This window comes from Ruditapes philippinarum, unplaced genomic scaffold (assembly GCF_026571515.1).
Source record: "Ruditapes philippinarum isolate M1 unplaced genomic scaffold, ASM2657151v2 ctg487_1_1_1_1, whole genome shotgun sequence".
Lineage (NCBI taxonomy): Eukaryota > Metazoa > Mollusca > Bivalvia > Venerida > Veneridae > Ruditapes > Ruditapes philippinarum.
In genome coordinates, this window is record NW_026866805.1 from 197,524 (window position 1) to 212,608 (window position 15,085).

The following is a 15,085-nucleotide window of genomic DNA, read 5'->3' on the forward strand; positions in this document are numbered from 1 at the left end:
GGCGGGGCCAATGTTCCCACAAGAGGAGCATTTTAAGGAGCTTTAAAATCTACGTCAAAGTCCCTTGCTATTTCAGAGGCAAATATTAGACTAGTATTCAAATTTCATTTATGCGGTGAATGAAACACGTAAATGAAAAGTAAATTTAATACAATCATGTCATTAAAATCTTGCAGTTATGCAGTTAACATATTTGTATTAAAAAGTAACACAGCCTATCGCTCAAAATATCATTTCTTTTTCTTTCTTTTTTTGTATCGGTACATTATTCATTTTACTATATGATGTACATAGTCGCAGTGACTCTGCTTAGTAATGATTTAGTGAAGTAAAATCACCAGGGCAGAAAAGAAAAACACAACTCCGGGATCCGCCTTAACACGCTTCGTGCATGTACATATATCAATTTTCACGGACTGCTTGTTTGAGGTTACAACGCCCGTCAATAGAACAAATAAAATCGACAAATATAGTCATTTTCCGCTTATTATATCTTTTCCGCTTATTTTATCTGTCGCAAGAGTATACAGGGTGACTAGGAATTTTATTGTTCCTATTTATTTAGACGCTTCTTTGATTTTTATCAGACAATAATAGAAGAGGAGTACCGATTGCATGTGCTGCTGCTTAATGCTAAGTGACCGAGTATTCGGACATAACATAACAGAGCTAGTTCTTAAAATTATAACAGATGGCAATAAAACATCTTTTTCAAATAAAATAAATCAGTTTGGTGAGAAATTAAAGTAAAGTGATAAAAAATGTTTGAAATTTTTCCAAGTCTTGAACTTATAGATCTATGCTAATATGACAAAAACTTTCATTTTTGAATACCCGCACGTAAACTCAAAGTCATTGTATAATGCAAAAAAAGTTAATTCAATATATGTTTGGTGAAATCTTTATTTCGCGATACCCCATTAACATAAGCTAGAAACATTGGATCACCACACTAAATACCGTATTCGGTATATACCGGACAAGGCGCTTAAATGATATAATCCTAAAATCTTATGGTCTAATTCACCTTTCATATGATTATGAATAAAAAAATGTAATAATTTGCGGAAAAAAACGATATTTGTCTATTTTGTGAGCATGATTTCTGCAAGCGTCTAGAGGTACTGCTCAAGTCCTGTAATGAGTTAAATCCAAAAATTATATGAGCCGCGTCATGACAATACCAACATAATGGGTTTGCGACCAGCATGGATCCAGACCAGCCTGCGCATCCGCGCAGTCTGATCAGGATCCATGCTGTTCGCTGTCAATGTTGTTATAGGGTTTGTAAGCGAACAGCATGGATCCTGATCAGACTGCGCGAATGCGCAGGTTGGTCTGGATCCATTCTGGTCGCAAACGCATTATGATGGTTTTGTCATGGCGCGGCTCATATGATGTAAACTTCACTTGATTTTTCGTATTGAAAACACGTATCTGTAATCGAGCCCTCCACCTGTCAATTTAATCAATTCATTAAAGACCTTTCCCTCCTTCCTTTAGATGATTATATTATGAAATATCAGCAAAATAATTTATTGACATTCAGATTAAAGGGGGCACCTTCTTTCACTGTTGATCTAATTCATAACATGCTGACGCATCAAAAACTTGACAAAAAGGCTCAATTAGTGTGACGTCAGTACCCATTCAGATAATCAGCATCAAATAAATTTTAAGAAATAAAAAAAAACAGTTCAGAAACTAAGTAGTATTCGAGATTTGCATATGTTTTTCCCCTGCAACAGACCTTGCGTTTTATGAACGAAGGGCGTTGTCGACTTTTCATTTCTAGATGAATTAAGATGTAAATACACGCATTGCTTGCATTGTTAAGGTTTTAGAAAAAAAGGCGACGGAGCGCATAAACTATAAACATTATATATAAAGCATTATTTATAATGGAATGCGCTGTTAATCATAATTCATACTCGTTGTTATTATATCATAGGCTTTATAATCATCCGTGCGAGGCCATGACACTTTTAAGATTTATTCATTTAAAATAAAAAAAAGATAAATAGATGAAGCATCAACGTAAAAGATTCACGTTTTACATTGTACACAACAAAAGTTGAGGGATTAGGGAAGAAAGGGTACGGAAACGAACGGAAATTATCGAGTTTAAAGAAGACTTACAACGGCTGGAGCTTCGCCTGACAATCCTGTGTTTGTTTCACCACCGCTGTTCGATCCTGTTGTCCAAGTAATATTGTTGTAATTAAAGACAGCGAATGACTTTACCCCGTTTGTTGCCAACACAGCTTGAAATGTGTTTCTCTGAAAAAAAGAAGAGAAAAGTTCGACTGATTGAATTTAATGCGCACTTTACACATAATATTCAAAACATTTTTTCTTTCAAGCATTAACCATTGTCCGTACCTAATTTTAGAATTATTTTTATCTTTTAGTTTTATATCAAATTGCTCCAAAAGAGCAATGCGCAACAAGTATTCAAAATGTACAGCATGCATGTGGGAGGGAAATCAAACTTTTTTCCGGCTAAAAGGAAGTTTGTTTGTATGTACCGAGCAATTGTCAAAAATTTACGTGACATCAGACGATACCATTCGGAACATCTCGCCGATTACCAAATTAACCGAGGTTTGACGGAAAAGGCCGAAAAATTGCGATTAACCGCCGCCTGCCCTAAGCCAATCATAATGGGTAATTTAAATACCACGTGATAACAAAATGGACGAAAAAATACTTCAAAAAGTAAAGAGTTCTTGTCGGATTACCTTTATATAGAATGTGCGAAACTCAAATTAGCTTGTGAACAGTATTGCTCAGGGAAATGAACAGCGATTCTTAGCGTTTCTGGAAAACGCTAATAGATGTAATTTACTAAACTGCGTCTAAAAGCGTGTATAAATAACAAAAGGGATAACAGAACTTTCTTTGGCAAGTATGAAGTTTGACAGTTTCCAATTTATCTTGCTCAGAACTCACCACAAACATATCAATAACCAGTCTTGTGCGACTAAAGGACCATCTGCCTTTTGAAGAATTTAGACAGGGACAATGAGTTCTTCCATGTTTTATATATAATATGAAAGTAAGCAAAATCTATGAACGGGGAAGTCAGATAAAAAAAATTCGTTCATTTTTATTTACAATTTTCGTTGAACATAAGGTGTCATTCGAAATTTCATGCACCGCTTCCGTTTTCAATCGGAACACCTCAACTATTTTTCTAAAGCCCAAAAGTTGCGATTTTTCCGTTGTCGGAATACACCGGCAATAATCATTGGGTGACATTGAAAATGGCGGCGCCCAACTAGAACTGACACTGAAAATTTAATTGATAAGTATAAAATTCTATATATTCTTAATTCTTTTATACTTGATTTCCTTTTAAATATACACGTGTAAGTCTATAGCAGGGCAAGCCATAGCCCGGGACCGCGAATTTTGGACTTCCCCATATGATTTATTGGGAGGATGACACATAGGGTTGCGTATGTTAGCGGAACGCGGTGCAAGCGTCTTTATTAACCTGAACAACAATTGGAACACCTCGATGATTATTCATTATCTGAAGTATTTCAAGCTATCAACTGTTTCTAGGCAAACGCCATCAGAGCGTTCCAAAGTACAAACAAAACTCCTTGTTAATGTATGACAGCGCACGCACGTGTATGCACGGTAAGTTTAACCGAAAGGTTTGGAATTTCATAGAAGAGATTCCTATTGTTGCAGTTTGATTTTTATATTATTTACTGCTGTATTACCAGGTGTTTTAACAAACATTTTGACGTATCTTTTCACGCAAAATAACTGGTATCTTAAGTGCTTTTTGCCGCACAAAATTTAAACTTTCATTTTCGTCATTGAAACTGATTAGTTAAGGCATCCGAGACTGTATTGAAAATATACGTTTTAGCCAGCCTAAATAGCTCAATCTTAAAGAGCGCGAGAATTGAAATCTCGACATTCAATGTGGGTTCGATTCCCGAGCTGGCCAACTAAAAATTGGTAACCAGTCTTTCGAGGTCCCATATACGAGTGCTTTAAAACTTGGCAGGAGAAGCTTCTGAAATTGGAGCATCTTTCTGTATCTTTATCTTGCAATATCCTCCCAAATCTAAAATGACTTATACTCTGTAGAAAGTTCTGGAAACAAAGTGATCCCTCGGAAACATTAATCACAACATAATAACGTAAGAATTGCAGACTCGGTTTGATTGAGTCTGTACATGAGGGATAATGAATAAGTGCAACATCCCTCACGCCCCCTAGCACCGGCTTGAGCGGTACTCAATTCTCAACACTTTATAGTGTTGGCACCAATGATCCTGAAGGACCAGAAAATATAACAACACTGAAGTGAAGTGTAGGACTCGCCCATATGGGAAACCGGTGGCCAGTATAAATAAACTAAAATACACACAAAAAAATACGTTATATGATAAAAAGGGTGCACTTGAAATTCCAAAATCCTACACAGTGGACCCTCTTTGCTACCCCCTTTATAGACGTAGCAAATCAAATTACAGTGAGAAGTTTAAAATTCAATCAAATTATACTTTACTGCCATCTTTTTTCCAAAACACTGGTCTATTTTTTGAAGGACAAATGTTGTTTTTTTATAATGTATTTTTTTATGTAATAGTACTAAGTTAAAGTCTAGGTCAAACCGGCCTTTGACGGAAGTTATATACCTACTGTGCCTCTTTCTATTAAAGCCTTTAAGCACATGTACTTACTTTGTATTTTCCTTCTCTAGCAGCCCCGTAAAATCCAACGTTATACCAAGTCACAATGATCATTAGTTTCGCAGAAAAATTGTTTTGTCCAGTGAAATGTTCCCGAACGTCTTCGGTAATATTGTTCAATAACTCAGTGTCGTCTGTAACACGAAACACAACGCATTCACCTAAATTAACGTCTCTGAAGTTTTCTATGTCCACGTCAGCCCAAAATGGGGCAACAATAGGTGTTTCTTCTTTAAATTCCTTCGTGTTGAAGTTCACGGGCTTGTATGTTTTCAACTCTTTCCGAAATGTTATGATACCGTTGTTATTAACCTGAAATGAGGACATAAAAATGTTAGGTATACTAAAAATAAACATTGAAATAAACCAAAAAACAACAACAACAACATGGTTTTAAGGTTTTAACATCATATATATGGTATTTATTTTTAGTAATTAACACATACTTTACACATTTCTGACATTATTTTATATGGTTTACACGGTAAATGTTTTCTTTTTCATCATACAGTATCAAATTCTGACGATTTCATATGGCACACACGGAAAATTGTATATGTTTTCCATTCAGCAGAAAAGCCAAATTCTGACAGTTTAACACGGTAAATACGGTACATATCGTACGGTATCTACAATTACGGAAATTATTTCCATTTCGCCAACATCATAAAAATTGCACATAGTTTTGTATCGTAAATATTTGAAATATTTAAAGATTTCCAAACACAAAACAGTATCTTATACGGACATTTATATCAGCGTACTAAATCGGATCTGCTTAAGTGGCACTTTTTGACTTCTATAGACTCCAAATTTCATGACAATAACATCTCGAATGGGAAATGATTTCCATTCCCCTTGCAGTCCTACATGAAGTTCTGACTACGTAAAATGTTTTCTTTCAAGATATTGTAAAAGTTTGTAAAAGTTCGACATTAAAAATAATCAAAGTCAACAGTCTATGTCCATTCTTCCTGCTTCACAAGCATGTGGTTTTTATTATCAGATGAAGTTTGCATCAGTATAGCAAAGTTGAAAAGGTTATTTTGCGATTTATATAAATTGTTTTTATATGTGCACCATGTAGACAAAGAATAGATCGCGGTTATAGACTATGTGAAGTCTGTTCAGTTAGAGACATTGAAGACGAATATCATTTTATGCTTATATGTGTGAAATACAATGTTTTACGGGAAAGATAAATAGACAGTTATTTTTATGAAATGCCTAACATGCACACACTACACTCAAAATAGCCGAACTTTAAATAATTCATCTTGTTTTATTATTCGATCACTCTCTTATATAACTTACATATATTTTGTGATATATATGTGGTATATATGTGATATATATTATGTGTCTCTTTATTTTGAATCTCTCTACAGTATTGTGCATGTAAGATCTGCTTACTTTGCGTTTTGATTATGTATAGTAATCATTATTTTTTGTGGACGAGGAGCTATGCTCCAGTCCGAAAAAAAAGAAATATAAATATTATGTTCTGCTCTGCTCTATTGTTTGGTGTTATGGAACGCCTTAGATGTCATAATCGCAAAATAATACTAAACGTTTAATAATACGTTGCGCATTACATGGTAAATACGGTAATTATTTTTTATCAACCTATCGGTAATAATCTTGACATTACACTAACATTAGGTTTAACCGCATTACACCCTAATTAAAATGACATATTATCAAGGTCACGTGATGTAAATAAAAACAAAATATACTGTAAAAAAACATGACAGAAATGTTTACCTAATTGCCCAAAATTTAATCAGTCTTCCAATTTAGTGGTAATTAAGGTTATAGCGATTTTAAAGTTAGACCATTCATTATTTACTTTATTAGCTAAACGTCTTATCAGAGAACTGTAGCGCAAATAAATATCTTTAACGAAATCGAAAGTGAAAGAAATGAGAGCGAGGCGAAATTGGTCATAAGCATAGGTAAGGGGTCAGTCACTATTTGAAGAATTAGGCAATACACATGGGGTTATATACATGCATGTCATGCGCACATCTATTAATGTCCCGGACAAGAAAAAGCGGACGAACGGACAGACGGACGGCCAAAGACTATATGCTAACCCTTCGGGAAGCATAAAAATGCCCTGTGTAATCGTATGTATACGACTTTTAACATGTCAAGGATCTTTAAAACGAATTTATAATACAGCAGCATCCTTTATTTGAAATAAACATATTTATATAATTCATTACTATATATCATTAGATAATTGGAATAATAAACCTCTTTTTGATAAATGACATCGTTACAATTCTGTAAATTTAATACATTTCTTTTATGTTAATAAGAATAAACAAACAAAAACACTTTGATATTGAACTAAATAAATGACACTTCACTTTAGTAAAATTAGTTTTATGCTTACGTCATTTGACTTTTCATTGAATGATGTTGTACGGATAAAGAAATGCTAAAAAATGTCAAGCTGTGAAGGATACATTCAAACGGAGATGGCGTCCACGGTTTTTTTTAAATCTTAGAAAAAAAGTAAACATAAACATGTAAACAAAATACTTTCGTTTGATAAAGATCGTATTTTACCCTTATGTTTATTCAGTGTACATGTATGTTCGAACGTTTAGTGTTTTTATTTCATTATTCCTAGATGGTACATTTATAATTGGTCTATAATGGAAAAGGGCAATTAGTCTCTAATAAATATAATAATATTGATTATATTTTATCAAATTAAAGAAATCAAAATTCATATTATTATTATCATTATCATTAAACAAGAGCCATGTCAACATGGCCATCCCCCGATGAATGTGTTTGCTCATTGGAAGAATGTATATGTAGTAGAGCGGAATAATTCCATTTTAAGAGGTCTTTTGGTAATGAAAACTGATGGCTATAGTGATTACAGATTTGAAACCTATGTGAATACTGATGGCTGAAAATAACAAAGGGCAATTACTGAAAAATAATGCAGGGTAGGTTATCATTCTTGTGTGCTGCATCCCTCCTCAGTAAAATCTATCCACCTATGAAGTTTCAAGTTGATACCTCAAATACTTTTTGAGAAAAAAATTGAATTGAAAAATTAAGTATGAAAAAGAACAAAGGGCAATAACTCAAAAATTATAAAAGGTACAGTTATCATTCTTGTGCAGTGCACACCTCCTGAGTGAGATCTATGCACCTATGAAGTTTCACTTTGATATCTCAAAGGCTTTTTGAGTTATGCTCTGGACAAAAATTAATTTTGAAAAATAACAAAGGGCAATAACTCAAAAATAATGCAGGGTAGAGTTATCATTCTTAAGCACTGCACTCCTCCTCAATGAGATCCATCCACCTTTGAAGTTTCAAGTTGATACCTCAAATACTTTTTGAGAAAAGCTCCGGACAAAAATGTCGGACGGAAGGTCGGATGGACAGAGACTATTTCTATATCCTCCGCCGAAATTTTTCGGCGGGGGATAATTATTATTTTAGTGCATGGAAGTGTGGCCGGGCGGTTAACGCGTCGGACTATAGTCTAATCTAAGGATTCCTGACCACGTAGGTTCAAACCCTGTTTCCTTGAGCAAGAAACTTTACATTCATTGCTTACTACTGGTTGGTTCCAAGAAAGATTCGAGAGTGTTTCATTCAATAAGTTTACAAGTAAAATGGTTTCCTGCGGTGAACATTTTAATGATATTAAGATATTTCATTTAACTATTTTCAACATTATTTGGGGGAGGGGTAAATAAACGTTTGTATCAGGAATATAGTTGACAATAATCGATCAATATAGAAGAAGGTCTTTGGAAACTGGTGACCGTTGAAGACCGGAGAAGGTCGAACATAAAACAATTATTTCTTTTTAAGAAAATGATTAAATAGGCCTACCATTTTATGAATAATTCCGAGCAAAAAGTAAATAAAGTAAACACACAAGTTTACGCAGAAAATATCTCTATTTATGATGGCAGATGCCACTACGAATATTTTAATTTTGTAGATTTTCAGTTTAAACAATTTATTGTTTGTAAAATTTGAGATAGATATTAAAGAAACATTGATAATTTTCAAACACATCATTCAAGTTTTTCCACCTTAAACGGTAAAATAATTATAGAAAATTAGAAATATCAGGTAATTATTTTTTTTTCTCAATTAGGTATAATTCGGACTAATTCCTTACAGGTAAATCCGTAACGTACCGGCAAACGGTATTTAGCTGGGTTTTCGAAAAGGTCAATTAACCAATCATATACGGTTTACAGATCACATGCTCCTCCATGTACCGAAAACAGGTCACGTGCTCCTCCATGCCTCAAAAGTTAAACGCGTACCAATACCCTGCGGTCTCCAGACCGCAGGGAATAACTTCCAACACAATCGAACTAAAATTAATTTGCATATACTAAAATTCATATTATTACAGAATTCCGCCAACACTCAGAAATTTCATACAATTTTAATGGGGGGGGGTTTGCATCGAACTGTTCTTCTTGAAGTCTGCCCATAAAATCCTGCCAATTTCAGTTGCTTTTTAAACAACAAAGAACAAAAGCCAACTCCCATGGAAAAATAAACGAAGGCGTGATGCAAATTATCTTCCAACAACAATACAATTATCATGATGAAATTATGCTTTTAAATTTGTTCGCATAGGCACGTTTTTATTATTGTTATTTCTGGCAGCTTGTCAGGAATGAAAAACGAAATTTTCAAAAATAATAGTAATAATAATACTATATACTACAACACTAGACAGTATAATTCGAAACTAAAAATAGAACACAATTTCTCTCTGAACAGTAATCATAAAATCGGGCGTCGCCGAAAATGCAGAACGATAACGTCTGTATTATATAATAAAACATCATGGCTACCAACAAAACCGCACGCGAGATTTTAAAATTAGCTTTACAGAATTAGTTTCGAATTTCCAGCACAAAGGACTACCAAAGCGCTTTAACGCAACTAACATCTGAATTTAACGATGTTATTAATTACATCGATAGGTATAATCATTTCAAAGAGAGGGCACATAAATAATTATCTTCATTGATAGAGTTAAAAGCAATCTGAGTAATACGCACCCGCCCACATTTAAATATAAGTCAGATCCGAAACTAATTCCAGGGAGATTTCATGTGCTTCTGATAATGGTTAAAGAGCTTGGCAAAGTGTTCCATATAAACAAAATTAGAGATTTAGCTGATGAAGAAGGTAATGAAATTAATGGCAAACAAATTGAAATATTTACGACCAATCAGAAGAGATACTTAACCCTCAGTCAATGAACTTGTGTAATGGATTCGCCCTCCTTTGAATTTAGCACAGTCATTTCCAAGTTTAAGGGATTTCAGTAACACAATGTAATTATTGAGCAACCATCAGTACACAGTCTAGAGGTGCAGGCTGGACTGGTTCTGTACTGGTGGCAAAGGCTAAAATACTTCCGGTTCCAGCAGGTTAAGGGTTTCTGAAATGATGCCTCGTGGCATGCATAGAGACGCATTTGAACCGGAAGTGACGACTTCTTAAGTATCAGTGTGACTGAAGCATCAAAAAAGTACATAATTATTCAAAACGTATTCAAAATTTCAAGCTGTTCATATTATTTTTTCATGTTGTTTTTTATAGTATTATTAATATTAGAAGTAGTACAATGTATAATGTATACGTAATTTGTCACGATAACTACTAAAGAAATATCTAAAGAAATCACACATACAAAGTATCCCAATTAGTTTTCTTTAGAAGATAATTACAATAAGTTTAGATTATTGAAGATATTCTGCCAGTTACAATCATACTATTATGTATTCTTTACAATCAGCAGTGTGGCAAGATTCGGGCGCTATTGATTGTGTCGCACTAAGTCGGTGCACTGCGCATGCCCAGTTTCGGTGATCAACCAGAGATCGAACTTATGGTGATTTACTTTATGACGACACTATAGTCTAACCACTGTAAAAATTTTTGCGTTGTCCAGTCGACCTACTGTGACCATAGGCTATTTCGCGCCCGAATCCTGCCTTATGTATATGTCAATCTTCACGCGGTCACCTTTATTCTTTTCTCTACAAGGGAAGCACTGTACATTTAGATAATATTTTCTAAACAAATCCGCGAGTCAAAGTGTAACTGAATAAAAGAAATCTCAAATAAATAATGAACGTTATTTATTTTTTTGGCCTTGACACAAAGTCCTCCATATGTAACAACCCAGAAACGAATATCATAATTATTTTCTTCTCTTTTTATACGATGATAACTGACAACGCCTATACTTTGTTTACAAACCGTTTACTTTTGAGAGTGTAAAAAACAGACAGAACCACACAAATGTCGATATCGGTGAACGCGTTAAAATGTTCAACTTTTCACCAGAATGCTGATTTATTCACATTTTTCTGCCATAAATGTATGATTTATTTTAGTTATTATACAATCTGGTATTTTCCCGGAATTTTCGTTAATTTAGGCATCATGTAAGCCATCTTTTCGTACAAGAGCTTCCTTAACGCATATGGTATACATTACAGACATTTAAGGTCGAATTCGGTCTATTGCCCTTATCATAAAAGTTTGACGAAAATAAATGGAGACTTGTCGTTGTTTTTTTTTTGTAGTTTTTTTTTTTTTTTTTTTTTTTTTTTTTTGGGGGGGGGGGGGGTATTTTTCACTAGGTCTGGTGTTGGAGGGGTTGATGTTGCTTTTCGAAATATTACTGGATGTTCGTCTGATCCATATTTTTTTTTGTATTTCTGACTCGTTACTAACCCCCATTTATTTACCCACGAACAAGAGAATATGCCCTTTATTTCTATTTTTAAATTATATAAGACCAATTACTACACTCGCCTTAGTACGTAAGAAATGCACAGATGGATAAGATATACACGTGTAAATTTAAAATACTGACACTTGACCGTTTAAAGGGGCGGTTCAAGCCGGGGGTAGGGTCTGACCCCCACGTGTTTGTGATTCAAAATTCACTCTGTGAGATTATTCTTCGAACTTGTATTGTTGTTATTGTTTTAACGCGCTTCGAGTTGAAAAAGATATTTTTCAAAATATTATTATGCAAGTCTGAAATTACATTAGGAGTGTCATCGGCTATTATCGATAATAACCTTGTCCGAAGATTGACGGAAAGCGCCGAAAAGTTGCGATTGCCAGAAATTAGTCCGGTTCCCTGCGGAAAGTGTAAAGGGAAGGAACTCTAGACTAGCCTGAAATAGAGTATAACAAAACAAAAAACATTCCACGTAGCCAGGAAGTGCAGTGGCTCATATTTCAAAATCCACTTGAACTATATCATGCACTTTTTTATCACAACCACTTCAACAAATAACAAAAAGTTCAACATTCTAGTAGGAAGTTTGCGGTTTTATAATCAAATAAAACCCTCTATTATAACGCAAAACATCTGAGACGTTTTGATATTTAAAGTTTCTAGAGGTAATAAAATATGAACTTTGTTTGCTTTGTGTTGCTGATCAACTATTTTTGAATTTGTTTCGTTATAAATCCCATATGATATTTGTAATTTCTGTTGGGTCATTGTTAAAAACGACCAACAGCGCAATACAATGTAATCGCGAAGGTGGCACCTATTGTCTTCCGTAGATTCCATATATATTTATGATAGAGGATGTTAAATGACGAGATCAATGATGAATTTTGGACATTGGAAAACGTGCAAATTCGACAAATTTGAATGGCAACTTTACTAGTGGAAGAGGAATTCAAGTAACACCTAGTTCATCATTCCAGGAAGCAGTTCTAGCTCTAGAACCAACAACTTTCTCACAACTGATTCTACGGTGACTGATTGGATAGTACATGTATCCTTAGTCCTTAAATATATAACAACTCACAAGACAGTCTTGCTGGATTCAAACCCATCGCGATAGTAACACTAAAATAAACCTTAAAACATTCTCGTATTCTTCATTGTACATTCCAAGAGCTTACATCTTACTGTAATATTTTTGTATTTTTATTTATCTACCTTTTCCTGGATAGCAATTGGTATAAGTAATAAAAGTGAGTATTGGTTTACTTGTTTTCTAATCCAGTGTGATTTTCTTTGTTGTGAAATGTCTGTAAATGTTGTTTAATGTACAATCAATTTATTGAATAAATAAAGTTTAAACTAAACCTAATAATAGCGTCAATGAAAAAATAAAAATCAGTGAGTTTTAAAAGGGTGTGTACAGTCTTTTATTTGTCTTTTTTGTTTGTTTATTTCTTTGTTGTTTTTTTGTTGTTGTTTTTTTTTTTTTGTTTTTGTTTTTTGTTTTTTTTTTTTTTTTTTTTTTTTTTTTTTGTTTTTTTTTCTTTTGTTGTTGTTTGCTCTGTTGTTTTTTCCCTCAAAGCATTGCCTTAAATGCTATTTAGAGAAACTCTTGCAAAAAATGTTTAAAGGACATTTAGTCTTAAATTCATATTCATTTATTTTATTTTTTACAATCGTTCCTTTAATCCTAAGTTGAGAATTTAATTCTTTCATACCATTTGTTAGGACAGTTAAAGATGTCGTGGTATATCGGATGTATATCATGTCAAATACATTAAATAAAACATTACGTTAGAGGTTACCTACACTGATATATGATACCTAAATATCAACCTGTTACCAGACATACTATACGGCGGAGTAAATAAAACAAGCTGCGTTCCCGTATGTGGTCTATATGTATTTTGCATCCTTCATCACTTAACCCACTGAATTTGTAAAATGTATTTTGCCCTGCTTTGAAATTGGAACAGTCCATTTAAAATATGAGGGATTCCAAATTCAAACATGAATATTGAGCTGGTCAAATTGTACACACGTATAGTATTGTGCAGTCCTGCCTGGCTCTTTACCGGTGGCAAAGGTTCCGGTTCGAGTAGGTTACGGGCTAAAAACTTATATAGTAATACTGAAGCCATGAAGCGTTCTATTCTAGACGATGTTGGCCAACTCTTACTAAATCTATTTTAAGAACTCAAGCTGAACTTTCACAGAATGCCAACTCTAAATGAATCTATTTTAAGAAATTAAAGACCCTTTCAGGTTGAACTTCCACCTTTAACTGAATCTATTTTTAGAGCTTAATGACCCTTTGAGGCTGAACTTCCACCTTAAACTGAATCTATTTTTAGAACTCAAAGACCCTTTGAGGCTGAACTTCCACCTTTAACTGAATCTATTTTTAGAACTCAAAGACCCTTTGAGAGACTGCCAACTCTAACTGAATTAATTTAAAGAAATTAAAGACCCTTTGAGGCTGAACTTTCACAGACTGCCAACTCTAACTAAATCTATTTTTAGAACTCAGAGACCAACAATACTGATATGTTTAAGTAAACAGCTTGCTTAAATGAACACACAGGTTTATGTTCCAACAATGCAATTATTAATGAAAATATTTTTACACCTTCACCCGACTGGTACTTTCAACAAAAACGTATTTTTATTTCTGTATATTTACATCTCGTAAACTTCCTATAATTTCATCGCCGACTTATTGTCTAGTTACAGAAAAGAGAGAAATCCTATCTTGGGCGTTTACAGCTAACACGCCAGTCAAGCTAAAACGTTCACCTTTCATCCCCAGGCCACCCTTATTTTAAATTCGCTTTTAGTCATGTGCATAAGAACGTAGTCCCGCGTGATGTGTCGAATTCAATTTGATGGTGTAGAATATAATTTTTTGATAATGCGCAACACATCTGGACCAAAATAATACTATTAGGCGGAAAGTACCGAGAAAGATTAGCTTTGGTACGGAATAAAACGGAATCCGCCGCTAATCATCTGTGATAAGACTATCACTACATGCATTTCATGTATAAAGTTTCAGAAAGCTTCTCCGAAATGGACCCCGGAATAGTTCTAGCTTTACTTACATTTAAATGAAACAAAAATATCAAATTAAATATTCACTTAACATTTTCATGAGGACCAGAAACAGTTGAACATTTTAATGTTTTATCAGACAAATAAATAAAAAAATCGGTTCACAAAAACCTAAGGTGTAACCAAGTTCTCCGATATAAATTAACTAAATTACATGATAAATTTTATTCAAGTTGCAAGCTGTTAGTGCACCGGCAGAAATTGTTGTAATAAATGCACTGAAATTATTGAAACTATCACAAACGCATTGAAACCTCCCAAAACATAAAACAAAACAATTAATTTCTCTGTGCTTTTATTCTACTTACATTTCTAAAGCATCTCTCTTTGGAATGCCTTACTAACAATAATCCGCCTATATGACTGAAATACTGTTGAAAAAGGCGTAAAATGAAAAAAAAAAACTAACAATAATACTAAGCCCAATATTTGCAATGTCGGAGTGTCAAAAACAGTCCAATCTTTGTTATGTCTA

The 15,085-nt window shown here is 33.9% G+C and overlaps 1 protein-coding gene across 1 annotated transcript in view; it reads right to left on the reverse strand.

Annotated features, from left to right (window-relative positions):
* The window catches only part of LOC132733773 (sushi domain-containing protein 2-like), a 59,597-nt gene that overhangs the window by 21,114 nt on the left and 23,398 nt on the right, over positions 1–15,085 (reverse strand). Inside the window, exons 2-3 of the mRNA XM_060720455.1 lie at positions 4,710–5,030; positions 2,140–2,280 (exon numbers count right to left, since the gene is read on the reverse strand). Of these exons, the coding sequence (XP_060576438.1) occupies positions 2,140–2,280; positions 4,710–5,030 (462 nt within the window). The remainder of the gene's footprint in view (positions 1–2,139; positions 2,281–4,709; positions 5,031–15,085) is intronic.